We start from the raw sequence: 12,227 nt of genomic DNA on the forward strand, positions 1-12,227 counted from the left end.
CTCTGTGTATGCGCTATACAAGACATTGTGATAGATACGATAGATCGTACAAGTGTGATCTTTTAAAGCAATGTACCTCGGGAAAAATCATTGATGACCATACAAAAATAAATAAGAAGCTATGTATTTAAAAATATTTGGTGTTTTTCGGTGAATTGATGAATTCGAAACCTTTCTGAAGAGGGCAAAACACGACATATATCATTTTTGAAAGGTTCCGTTATGCCAGGGCCTTTTTTTTAATCCTATTTTCTTCTAAAAGAAAATGACATGAACAGATCAATTTTACACTTCAAAAATAAATGTAAAAGTTTGCAGAATCCCATTTCCTGGATCATACACAAGACATTCAGACCGGTTTAGCCGTGTTTGAGGGAGCATTTTTTATTATTTACATATTAAAGTAGAATATAAAACGTGTGCCACTCCCGTGATAAGGTTACGATTGGCAAATTCTAAGATCAGGAGTAAGATTGGGTATTCGCTCTGGAGTTTCGGTCCGGAAGCCTCACCGGCCAGCCCCATCCAGTTAAGTAATAAAACTTGCATGGCTTTCGGAAACAAAGCGGCGACCAGTTCCTCTGCCGGGGGTAAGTCTGAGATCCGATCTATGTGTATCCTTTTAAACTCCTCCACCTGTTGGCTTATACACTCGTTCTCGCTTTGAAATCTATTCCCAAGCCAACTGCTCACCTCAAATAACAAAGTATTGTCATAAACCGAGGCGCTTTCTTTCTGTAAGCTGTCCTTTGCAAAGACATTGCATGCAGAGTCCAGTAGATGGACGATGCTTAAAGCCATCTTATCCAAGCAGTGTTGCCCACTGATTACTAGTCCAATAACATCTAACAACATTAAAACCGTAGTCCTTAATTGGTCATTCACGTCAACGATTGTATTGGTAGATACATCCAACAAGGATTTAATCTTCTGAAGGACTAAGGCATCATCCAATCCTTCCTGGGAATGAGAAACAGAAGGGTCACAATGTTCAGTCAGACAGTAATTGTGCTCTCCTGTTACGGCTGCATTAACTGGTCTAGGAACCCTCTGTGGTTCACATAGAAAATCAGAGGACAGTCCGCAGAGTTCTGGCTGGGTCTCAGATCCGTCTGCGCATCTAAGTTTCTGTTCCAAATGTTCTGCGTTTCCGAGGCATTTCTTCATGCTGTAATCTTTGCTGAGAGGACCATCTGTCACCCGGGTTTTCCAGAGCTCCTAAAACAAGCAGTTACACATTTTGAACTGAAACTGGATTTCTAGTAATAATAATAACTATTTACCTAGCGCTTTTCTCCCAATGGGAGTCAAAGCGCTTCACAGTTACAAAAAGAAAAAAAAAAACAAGAGAACATTTAAGGTTATAAAAGAGGCCAAACACAAGGAAAGATACAATACAGGATGGGACGGTGCTGTGGCTATTCAATACCGGACAGGTTGTGGGTCATTAATTAAATGCCTGGGGAAACAGGTCGGTGATGAGTCTGTCTATAGATTCCCAGAGAGGGGGCCTCTAACTGCACGAGACAGACTGTTCCAGAGTGGGAGCAGCGTGGATAAAAGCTCGGGCCCCAAAGGAAGTCACAGAGATTCTGGGAACCGTTAGGAGCCCTTCACCTGCAGATGGAAGTGAGGGGAGTGTAGGGAACTAGACGCTCTCTCAAATAGCTGGGACCCTGGGCATGTCGGGTATCAATATCCTTTGATATTGTGGAAGATTTGACTAAATGGTTCTCATCCTTATTGCACCTTAAGACCCTATCATCAGAACCTGCTTCAAGGCTTAGCACCGTTTCGTAAATTTGGGCCTAAATCTCTAATCTATGAAATGTAACCCATAACACCACCACATATTTAACTACAAAACCCTCACATTTAGGGCCTTATTCTTCGTAGTTCACAGCAGCCGCTCCGGCGGTTTCAGGCCCAAAATCCCAATTGGACTCTTTGGAAAATATAGAATGAATTACCCCCTCAATTCTACATTAAGCACACAACCTGAAAAGCTGAAGTACCTGTAGACTTTCTATGACGGTCAGCTGTTCCTCTCTGCTGTACATGTCAAAAGCCACTCTAAATACTCCTTGAATGCTATAAAACCACAGACTGTTCCCTCCACTGTGAAGTCTCAGTCTCTCAAACTTGAAATCTGGAACAAGACAAGTTAAACATTCAAATATTTATTTCCATATCACAGACTCTGTTCCGTCACGTAGGGAATACTCATGCATTAAAAAGCCCTTTACCGGCACCAAAATTCAGCTTTGCAGCGAAGCCTTTCTTTGCAAACTTTGCATGAAGTTTTGGGTGATTTTCCGTCCGAATTCCTGTGTGGGCGACAACATCGGCGCCTAGAAACAGCGGGATCATGTTATCCTGCAAAACACAGGAACATTTCAGCAACAGTAAAATTAACTACTGTATGCACAGATGTAGTTTGCTGCAATACTCACTATAAACCATTAATGAACACCCTTAGCACTACCCAGCAAATACAATAGACCAGGAGTGACCAACTCCAGTCCTCAAGGGCCACCAACAGTCCAGGTATTAGCGATATCCCTGCTTCAGCACAAGTGGCTCAATCAAGCCACCTGTGCTGAAGCAGGAATAACACTAACACCCGGCCTGTTGGCTACCCCTACAATAGTCATACAGATAAGGATCTCCTTTGTGAGATTCCCCTGAAAGCTAAGGGAGGACGTTCACACGGGACCAGTGCAAAGACAAATACCATCCTAAGCCTGGATGGAAGGAGGAGATATTGTTCTGTGGAATATGTTAAAGAGACGTAAGGTGCACACACCTGTTGTATTCTGCCACAGGTGAGGAGGAATATCCCATGTATATATAAAATGAAGAAAGCAGACATTTCGGTCCTTAACTCGGAGCTTCCTCAAGACCTGTTAGCCAGAATCTAGTCTGCAGGTATCCCACCTTATGACGGGGCAGTGGGGCGGATGCAGGTTTGGGGAACACATGCAGATACACACAGTGTTTCCCCAATACAATAATAATTGGGTAAGCGTGCAAGGAACCCTTTGTCCCGTACAAACCTCAGCTTGGTGCCCATGACATAATCTAAAGGAACATGGAGAGCGTATGAACAGATATCTCAATTTTCTCTTGCCAGTGTCCCATTCCAGAAACTGCAATGGTCGGGTCTCCGACATCCGGTTCAGCCAGACTTTTTTAATGCAGCAAAACAAGATGTTAAGGGTCCCTCACAGGCTCTCGTGAAAGATGAACCTAAATCAGAAAACAGACTTTTCTCAAGACTCTAGATTGAGCTGAAATATTATTAAAATCACCTTTTTGAGATTCAAGTGTCTGTCCTTAATTGCTTCTTTGTATTATACCCTGGACACTGCCCTCAGATAACACTATTATTTACTTTGGTGAATGCCCTGCCATTTTATATATATATATATATACTATATATACACAGTATATAGAGCTCAAAAGTTACATAAATAGTTGGATCCACTGATTGTCTTTTTGCTTGCATTATTATTCATACCGAAATGAAAAACAAGATTTGGTTTCAATACACTTATTTTGCAATGTAACAACCTACTGTATGAGTCAGGCAGTAACGATTCCACAAATACAGTTTTGTCAAACACATTTACATCATTGCGTTGAAATCCCGTTAGGCGGGCCTTCGTTTCCCACAAATTATTACATTTTCTTTAAATTATCGTTTAACCTCGGAAATATTTCGTAGTACTGAACACGCTCAGTGGCCATTATGCTGTGAAGACATCTTTCCAATGCTGGAGAAGATTGTAGTCCCATTAATTTGAGTGGGGCTGAACTAATTCTCCAGCACTGGGAAAGAGCTGCTGTTCATTGGCTAGGGGCATTGTGTGAGATTCCCTCTGCTGCACCACAATGCCCCTCTGAAACATACAGTAACATACAGTATCACCCTCACACACATATATACCCAAAACATGGCAAATAGAGATGTTATTTCATTTGTCTTAACTATAGTGCAGAGTAAATGAATACTTAATACCTTAACTACAGAAAGAATGGTATGACCTGTGGCACTTAGGTACCTGTTGTGATTTAATTGTCGGGTGTAAGGATAAGGCTGCGCTTATAGTGCCGGCGACGTCAGGCTGCGGTCGCTGGAAAAATCTAATTGATATGACTTCCCGCGATCGTGACCAAGCCGTCACTGCGTCGCTTACTATAAGCGCACGCGACGTCGCCGGCACTATAAGCGCAGCCTTAAAGGGCATAGAAATGAATCTCACAAACTCCTAGTTCATTTGTGGATGGGATTCCTGATGTCTGAGAGGGTGATACTGTTGGAGGTCAGTTAGGGGGGCACGTGTATGTGAGTAACCCTAATTACTGGAGTAAATGAGTGACAGTGGTTGAACATGCAAATAAATGAGATTATGGGGGGGGGGGTTGTCCTTCTGCTGTGAGGGACAAAGAGAGACCCCATTATGTTCTGTGAGACCAGTGGTGCTGAGAGGAATAAGTGACACTCACCCCGGTTACTTGAGACTCCGCAGGTCTGTCATCACTACAGCGACCTCCTCCAAAACACGTGCGAGGCTGACGCACCAGAGGCCATCTTTGATACTGGCAAAATCCCATCACTAAAAGCATTGCCCTTTCTGCCTCCTCAGCGGTAGGGCGCTGTATTTTGCAACCCTATGAATGCCAAAAGGGCTTGCAACACATGGTTTTCAAGGCGTTACTTAAACAGAACGTAGTTAAGACTGATTTTTTTTTCATTATTATTGTGCGAGTTCACAATTAAAACTACTGGTTCTTTAAGATGCCAAGTTGCTGTTTGCCCACATCAAAGATGTCCGCTGACGTTCAGTGACGTAGCCAGCCATTGTGACCCTCTGAACTGAACAAAGGAGGTTGATGAGATGGGGCTGGGCAGGGCTGCCTGGAATCAGGACTGTCCATATGAATGACATGGTAGTTATAAACTAAAGCAGCATGTAACCCTATCTGGGCCAGTTCTATGACACTGTAATAACTTACCTGGCATATGCTGCACCTTTATGCTTCCCCCCCCCCTCTTACATAGAAACTGTGTATGTTGGAAGCCTGTAATCACCACATAAGCCGTCATCTTTATGAATATTGTGTTCTGGCAAGAATTTTTGCTCCTGAAATATATATTCTTTATTGTACAATCTCAGTACTGTGCATACCTGCATACTTTGCTACTGTTAGAGTTATTTCCAATTACTTCACCTTGCTTTCTATTGTGTGACTGCTATGTGACAAAGCGCTATACACAACATATTGATATTGCGCAGTCTGGCATCCTGTAGCCATAAAGATTAAAATGTAACTTTAGTACTTCTATACAAGTACTAGGACAATTTTATTTTTCTCCTTTCTTGCCCACTAAATTGATTTATAGAATATTACATGCACTGGGTAAAGTACTTTATTACAGTGAGATACGTTCCCTAGGTATAAACACAAAACCAAAATAATGGAATATCCAGCTCACTGATTTGATTGATTATTTGTATTAATGAGTGTGCCCATACACGCCTAGTGTGACGTGGGTGCAATTGATGAGCTAATTTTAGTAAACTAACAAAGATTAGAGGGTAGGAGCATATTAGTGCAACAACTCTCCAACTAGTAACTAATTTCTCAAAAGCACTCCTGGGCAATTAAAACTTAACATTTAATGGGTATCTAACTAAAATAAATTCTACACACAATTATATATTTTTAAACACACAATGTAATTTACAAAGGGGAGGATGATGGGCAGGCGAGGTTTAAACTCAAGGTGTATAGCACAAATAGAAAGTAGCCTCAGTATTATAAGGGCAAAAGTAGGCTAAATACACACCTAGGGTCACCTATTAATATAGGTCATAGAGTCTCATGATTGCCAACAGTGATAAGGCTTCATTAGCAGTTTTGAACATACAAATGCTGTGTGGCATTTAGCGTAGCATACCGATCAAGCCAACCTGAAATTGTGACTAGTAGCACCTACCAGTGATGGAACTATTGTTATATACTAATATTTAAATCAATAAAACTTAATGTATACACCTGTAGGTACAACACAATATCAGGTTGGTGGTACGTGGATTAATTCTTCGCCAAATGACTGTTATACACAGCACAGATCAATAAAATGAAACTGCAACTGAATGCAATTATCACTGGGTTCAATTGTAGCTAAACATGCTACTGGGAAAATGCATAACCAATACTTAAATGTATGAGGATTCTTATCCCTGCCTATGTTCAAAACTGCTAATGAAGCCTTATCACTGTTGGCAATCATGAGACTCTATGACCTATAATTAATTAGGTGACCCTAGGTGTGTATTTAGCCTACTTTTGCCCTTATAATACTGAGGCTACTTTCTATTTGTGCTATACACCTTGAGTTTAAACCTCGCCTGCCCATCATCCTCCCCTTTTTAAATTACATTGTGTGTTTAAAAATATATAATTGTGTGTAGAATTTATTTTAGTTAGATACCCATTAAATGTTAAGTTTTAATTGCCCAGGAGTGCTTTTGAGAAATGAGTTACAAGTTGGAGAGTTGAGGCACTAATATGCTCCTACCCTCTAATCTTTGTTAGTTTACTAAAATTAGCTCATCAATTGCACCCACGTCACACTAGGCGTGTATGGGCACACTCATTAATACAAATAATCAATCAAATCAGTGAGCTGTATATTCCATTATTTTGGTTTCATAGTTCAATCTTGGTGCACTGACAGGGGTTGTTAATGCACACTGCCCAAGTTCACTTTCTCCCCTAAATGAAGCTGGGTATGTCATTATAGGCAGGACTTTCAAACTTGAACCTAGGATGCAGCCTCCAGGGAGATATAAAAGACCGGCCATCTCATGGATTTGAGTCAGTCCAACAGATTTTTAGCATCACATCTCAAAGCCTTCCATGGAGTCTTGATGGAAAACAGTACTTTTCCTACAAAATTCAACTGACACAGCAAAGTGATCCTGACATCACGCAGGATAATGCATCATAAACCGGAGGGCATAGTCAAACTTGGAACAAATACAAAAAGGAAGAGGTGTCACAAGATCACCCACATCAATCACAATACTGTGTGTCCCTTCACTCTAGATGTGGAACAGCCCTGGCCTAGAGCCTTCATCATCGGATGGAAGCGAGAAAGTGGTGGGGAGTTGAATTTTACATGATTTCAACCGGACATTTATGTAAAGGTTCCCCATTCTATTTTGTGACGAGATGCCAGCAACATTTTTTTATTTATTAAATGAATCCAGCTTTTAATAGCCAATTACAAAGTTAGCCATGGAAAGCTGGGTCCAGAATTCTCAATATAAGGAAACCTACAGAACATGTACAGTATATGACATTTGGAGACAACAAATATGTACTGGATAGCAATACATTATGACGATAAAATGATGGTGTTCTGACTCAATTTGTTTTTAAACTTTATTTAGAGAGAATATGTATATTTACAATAATCCATTCTTAGTTACAATAAGTACTATACATTTAATATGCAACAACCAATCCATATACATATTCAAATTAGTCTTCATTTCTCTATCATCTCTAATTTATCATTTTAATTTACCAACTTACTCTATAAACATTTTGTACAGTAATAGCATAAGGTGTTTAAAGTACACCATTGGTATAATAAACATTGATAAAATCAATTTTTATTAAGGGGAGGGAGGAGGGAGATAAAAGACAAAATAGGAAATAAAGGCGACAAAGACAAGAGTGGGAATAAATCAAATTATCCATCATACTCTGAAAGAGCCAACAGGATATGAATTCCAGTTTCCATACATCGTAAATGAAAAATTGTATTTGGGAATTTTTAAAAAAATGAATATTTTTACGTAAAAGTGAGGCAGGCTTTTGAGAATGGCTGAGGCACGAAAGGAATACACACTTCAGCACATTTCAAGATAGATCTGGCAAGTCAACCCATCTGGTACACCCTGTAAGTCCTCAAGATGCTTGGAATAGAGTCGGAGATTGCCATTTCTTTTCAAGAAGTGGTTTTCAAAGACGACTTCCAGTTATCTGTGGACAGTCGCTCAATGAATTACATATGAAAGTAAATGTCTAGGACTGGAAGACTTTGCAGAATTTAGGGACCCTGGTTTTCTGGACTCAAGGTAATCCAAAACGTCCTAATACTTTCTGAATTGCCACCAACCATCTGTCATAATTTGAGTTCCTTCCTTTTAGGTGGATGCTAGGTTTAACTCTTGCTGGTAATGCAACTCATTTTAACTTACTGCAAATTGTGAGTGCACAACCAACATCCACAGCAGCGAAAGGAATTAAATGATTAGTAAAAGGAATTGGACTGGGCTGTGGACCAATTAAAGTGACCGTTTTATAGTGATGGACTGAAACAGACGAACCTTCATCCTTTCTCTTGTTTAGTTAATACTTGAAGGACAGCGGAGTGCCATGGAGCTATGGCATGTTCAGATAAGGCATGGATTTCCCGGATATGCAGAACACAAAATGACCACGTCCCAGGATTTATTAACACTCACACTAAAAGGTAATGTTCATTCTCATATAAAGTGACTGAAAAACATCAACTGACTGAGTAGCAACAGTATTTTCTGGTCTAATAAATCCAACTTATTCAACAAAGGTATGTATACCTTTATTAAATATATACCAAATATAATCTATACCAAACCGGTTTGACAAACCAATACTAATTACATTTTTCATACAGTTTTAAAATCTAGTGGTAGTTAAAACAGTTGTTTTAACAGAGTTAACTTTGGTTCCTAGGAATTTCAGCAAAAGATTTTCAGTACATTCCACACGACCGAATACAGTTTTGTCATTAATGTTAAACAAGCCGTTTCCGCTTTTTCCTTAGTAATTCTCATACTTCTGTCAGGATTCCTTCCCACCAGCATATGGTGTGTTTCTGGCTTCTCAATTCAATGCTAATTTGCGGTTTGTCATTTGCTGTTATCAGAAGAAACCACATTTCTTTTGGTTGGTTATTACACTCATGGTAGCAAAAAGAGAAGATGAAAGACTGATATGTCAATTACATCCAGTGTCAAAAGCTGAAGGCATTTAAATGTACATATGTCTATTGTAGTGCAAATATGGAACAAAAGATGAATATTTAGGTAATGACAGGTTAAATATTAAAACAGATGTTGAGATTTAATGAGGTTTCACTCTAGTTAAATCGAATAACTTAGCAAGCCCTTAAATTGTATGATGAAGCAGAGGTTAATGTATAAAAAACATCTACAGGTAGACTAATTGCTCTAGTTTTCAAATACTGTCCTATTTCAACCAATCCAAGGAAATAATATGCATATGTTTCATTCAAAAAGGTGTAAACATTTGTCTAAAAATAGCTAGTTTTCCGAAGCCTGTGCGCACACAAACGCTGGTGTGGTTGGGTAAGTAATACAGTAGAGGATGCGGTCCTGCAGGTAGATTGCTTTAGAAGGTCTCATCGTCGTTGCAGCTACTAGTCCAGTGTCCAAACACCTCGCAGATGTCGCAGTACGGGCGTTCCTCTTTTCTTTTTCCATGGAAGTTGGAGTGAGGAGGAGAGTCAGGCAGCTGGGTCTGCGTGGGACAATCCTCTGTGTCGTGGAGGTCAAAACAGTCACAGATGTCACAGAAACGGCGAGGCGGCACCTTCTTTGCCTGGGAGCCGCTAGAGCTGAAACAATTTAAAAATACACCCATTTAAATTCAGGCACCGAGAAGCAAAACATTTTTTGGGGGGTGGATTGATTCAAAGTTGTAGTATCAGAGGCACACACACGCACAGAGGCACACGCACAGAGGCACACGCACAGAGGCACACGCACAGAGGCACACGCACAGAGGCACACACACGCACAGAGGCACACACACGCACAGAGGCACACACACGCACAGAGGCACACACACGCACAGAGGCACACACACGCACAGAGGCACACACACGCACAGAGGCACACACACGCACAGAGGCACACACACGCACAGAGGCACACACACGCACAGAGGCACACACACGCACAGAGGCACACACACGCACAGAGGCACACACACGCACAGAGGCACACACACGCACAGAGGCACACACACGCACAGAGGCACACGCACAGAGGCACATGCATGCACACGCAGGCAGACCAATTGAAAAAGCCTTCAGTGCATAATATCTAGTGTTAAGTTTAGTCACAATGCTTACTTTGATCCAAGTTACTATGCAAACTTGTCAGTGGTCAATAATAAAGAGAATTTATTGGGGGGGGGAGGGGGAAATTAATTAAACAACCCCCCCTAAGTGTGAAGCAGGTCTTCGAAGCTGACCCGGGTTTCCTCCCCGAGATACTTACCACCATGCAGGTTTAAAAGTCCCACGTCAAATGGGCAAAAAAGGAAGCCTCAACCTCTTCCCTATTAACCCGCATGACGCGGGACCTCTAAACCGCCATAATATTCACCCTTGAGGGCACATATTTCAGGACAAATGGGGTCTCCGGGGCGGACATTAATGCTGGACAGCTCCGTAGTCTTTAACGAAGTCCAAAAACCACCGTGGTGTAACCACACCTTTAAGGTTTTTCAAAACACATCAAGAATCCACAAAATGCTAGAAATGTCCAAATAACTAAACTAGAATACAATTGTTATATTACAGTGCTGCAGTGCACACAGCGCTCTACAGTACAAGGCCCCTGAAGACCTTATCAAGTACTTTTAGTGCCTGAGGTACAGGGGATAAAGTGATTTGTTGCAAGGAGTGGATTTGAACTAGGTGCACCACATATTAAGGTATGGAAACTAGACTCATTCAAGGACTTGCATTAAATCTTGTAATAAACGATCTAGAGAAAAACAAGGGAAGCCCCATTATGAGACCATCAGAACAGTGCGTTAAATAGAATAAACTGTTGCCACATGATGTTAACACTGTCTTTATGTTAACTCCTTCACTGCCAGAACATTGCACTGCAAAGGGGTCGGACGCTTATTAAAGAACCATATTGGAGTCAGGATTCAGACAGAACTTAAGCAGGACCATACCCGTCACTATTATCCATTTCCTCCAAGTTATTGCCATTGAGCGATGCTTCAACCATCTGTTCCATCTGCAGTTGTAACGTATCGTTTTTTCTTTGAAGATCTACTATCACGGAATTGAGGAAATCGATCTGATATGGAGAGAGAAGTATTGTTAGCTCCTTGAACATAAAAAGACCGGGTTATGTGTGTCTAGCTATTCTATGGGATGGTATAGTACGATTTGCTTATGCGCAGAGAGTTGCAGTGAACCATTTCCCAACAGAAAATAGTAGAGAAGGTATGTTGAATATTAAATTCCAAGGCTTCAAGATTAAAAAATGCAGACTATACATCTAGATCTATATAAAATATGTATTTTCCTAATCCCTCTAAAGTGATTAGGTAGGTGGGACTTCCAGGGAAACACACAGGATTACAAATGGAGTCGACCCCGAACGTAATCCTGGTTTCCATGACAACTTGTTTAGCAACAAGAAGGAATACAAATCTATTTCAGTTCTTAAGGGTGTACCCATAAGATCTACTATTGGGTAACATATTGATCCTTCCATGGAGAGGGGGCTTCTGTTAGAGAAATGAGGGCACCACTGTCATTCGAAGCAGCAGTCTCCAAGTCAGTACAGAAGGAACATGGACCCAAATTCTTCCAAGATAAAACATCATAGGGTTCCATCTCTGCCAGAATACAAATTAGGATGCTTTCCGAGTGTCTTTTATTGGGAGCCAAGCCAAATACGCCCCCTGCCAGATTAAAATCCCTGCATATTGAGGTTTTGGCTTTCATAGAGCCAAATATTATGTTCCTTGTTAAAGCAAGCATGTATATTTTTTACATGGATCAGTGTATGGAGAATTCCTTACCTGGTTTTCCAGGGATGTCTTTTCTTCCTGGGACTGGCTGTTGAAAGATCCATCACCTTAAAAAAGTGTAGTAAAAAAAATAAAAATAAAAATTAAAGAAAATTCTCAGAAATCTGACGTTCACATTTATTTTTATTATGAAATCGCAATGTTATATATCAATGTACATTCCATGTGGTGAACAGACAAAAAATATATACACATATATTACAATAAGGGAGAAGATAAAAATATATACACAATATAGCAAAACACTGTGGGTGGTATATGAAGTTAAGCGAGATGCCCTGGAATAGGTGTTCAAG

At 40.6% G+C, this 12,227-nt stretch overlaps 2 protein-coding genes across 9 annotated transcripts in view; both read right to left on the bottom strand.

Annotated features, from left to right (window-relative positions):
• Positions 1–197: 197 nt before the first annotated feature.
• LOC142464764 (uncharacterized) lies at positions 198–4,554 on the bottom strand. Of its 2 annotated transcripts, none has more exons than XM_075568258.1 (5): positions 4,510–4,554; positions 3,057–3,249; positions 2,247–2,376; positions 2,016–2,149; positions 198–1,218 (listed from the first exon to the last, which is right to left on the bottom strand). In XM_075568258.1, the coding sequence occupies exons 2-5, from the start codon at positions 3,171–3,173 to the stop codon at positions 388–390; spliced, it is 1,212 nt and encodes a 403-aa protein (XP_075424373.1). In that variant the 5' UTR covers positions 3,174–3,249; positions 4,510–4,554; the 3' UTR covers positions 198–387. The 2 variants fall into 2 exon arrangements, with proteins under 2 accessions (XP_075424373.1, XP_075424374.1); XM_075568259.1 differs by lacking the exon at positions 4,510–4,554 and adding an exon at positions 4,022–4,203.
• A 2,890-nt stretch (positions 4,555–7,444) lies between these two features.
• CLIP1 (CAP-Gly domain containing linker protein 1) overlaps positions 7,445–12,227 on the bottom strand; it is a 43,849-nt gene continuing 39,066 nt past the window's right edge. For all 7 annotated transcript variants that reach the window (XM_075568268.1, XM_075568264.1, XM_075568262.1 and 4 more), the window contains 3 exons: positions 11,923–11,978; positions 11,062–11,189; positions 7,445–9,703 (listed from right to left, as the gene is read on the bottom strand). In XM_075568268.1, the coding sequence (XP_075424383.1) occupies positions 9,478–9,703; positions 11,062–11,189; positions 11,923–11,978 (410 nt within the window). In that variant the 3' untranslated portion in view covers positions 7,445–9,477. The remainder of the gene's footprint in view (positions 9,704–11,061; positions 11,190–11,922; positions 11,979–12,227) is intronic.

The sequence above is a fragment of the Ascaphus truei genome, chromosome 13 (assembly GCF_040206685.1).
Source record: "Ascaphus truei isolate aAscTru1 chromosome 13, aAscTru1.hap1, whole genome shotgun sequence".
Taxonomy (NCBI): Eukaryota; Metazoa; Chordata; class Amphibia; order Anura; family Ascaphidae; genus Ascaphus; species Ascaphus truei.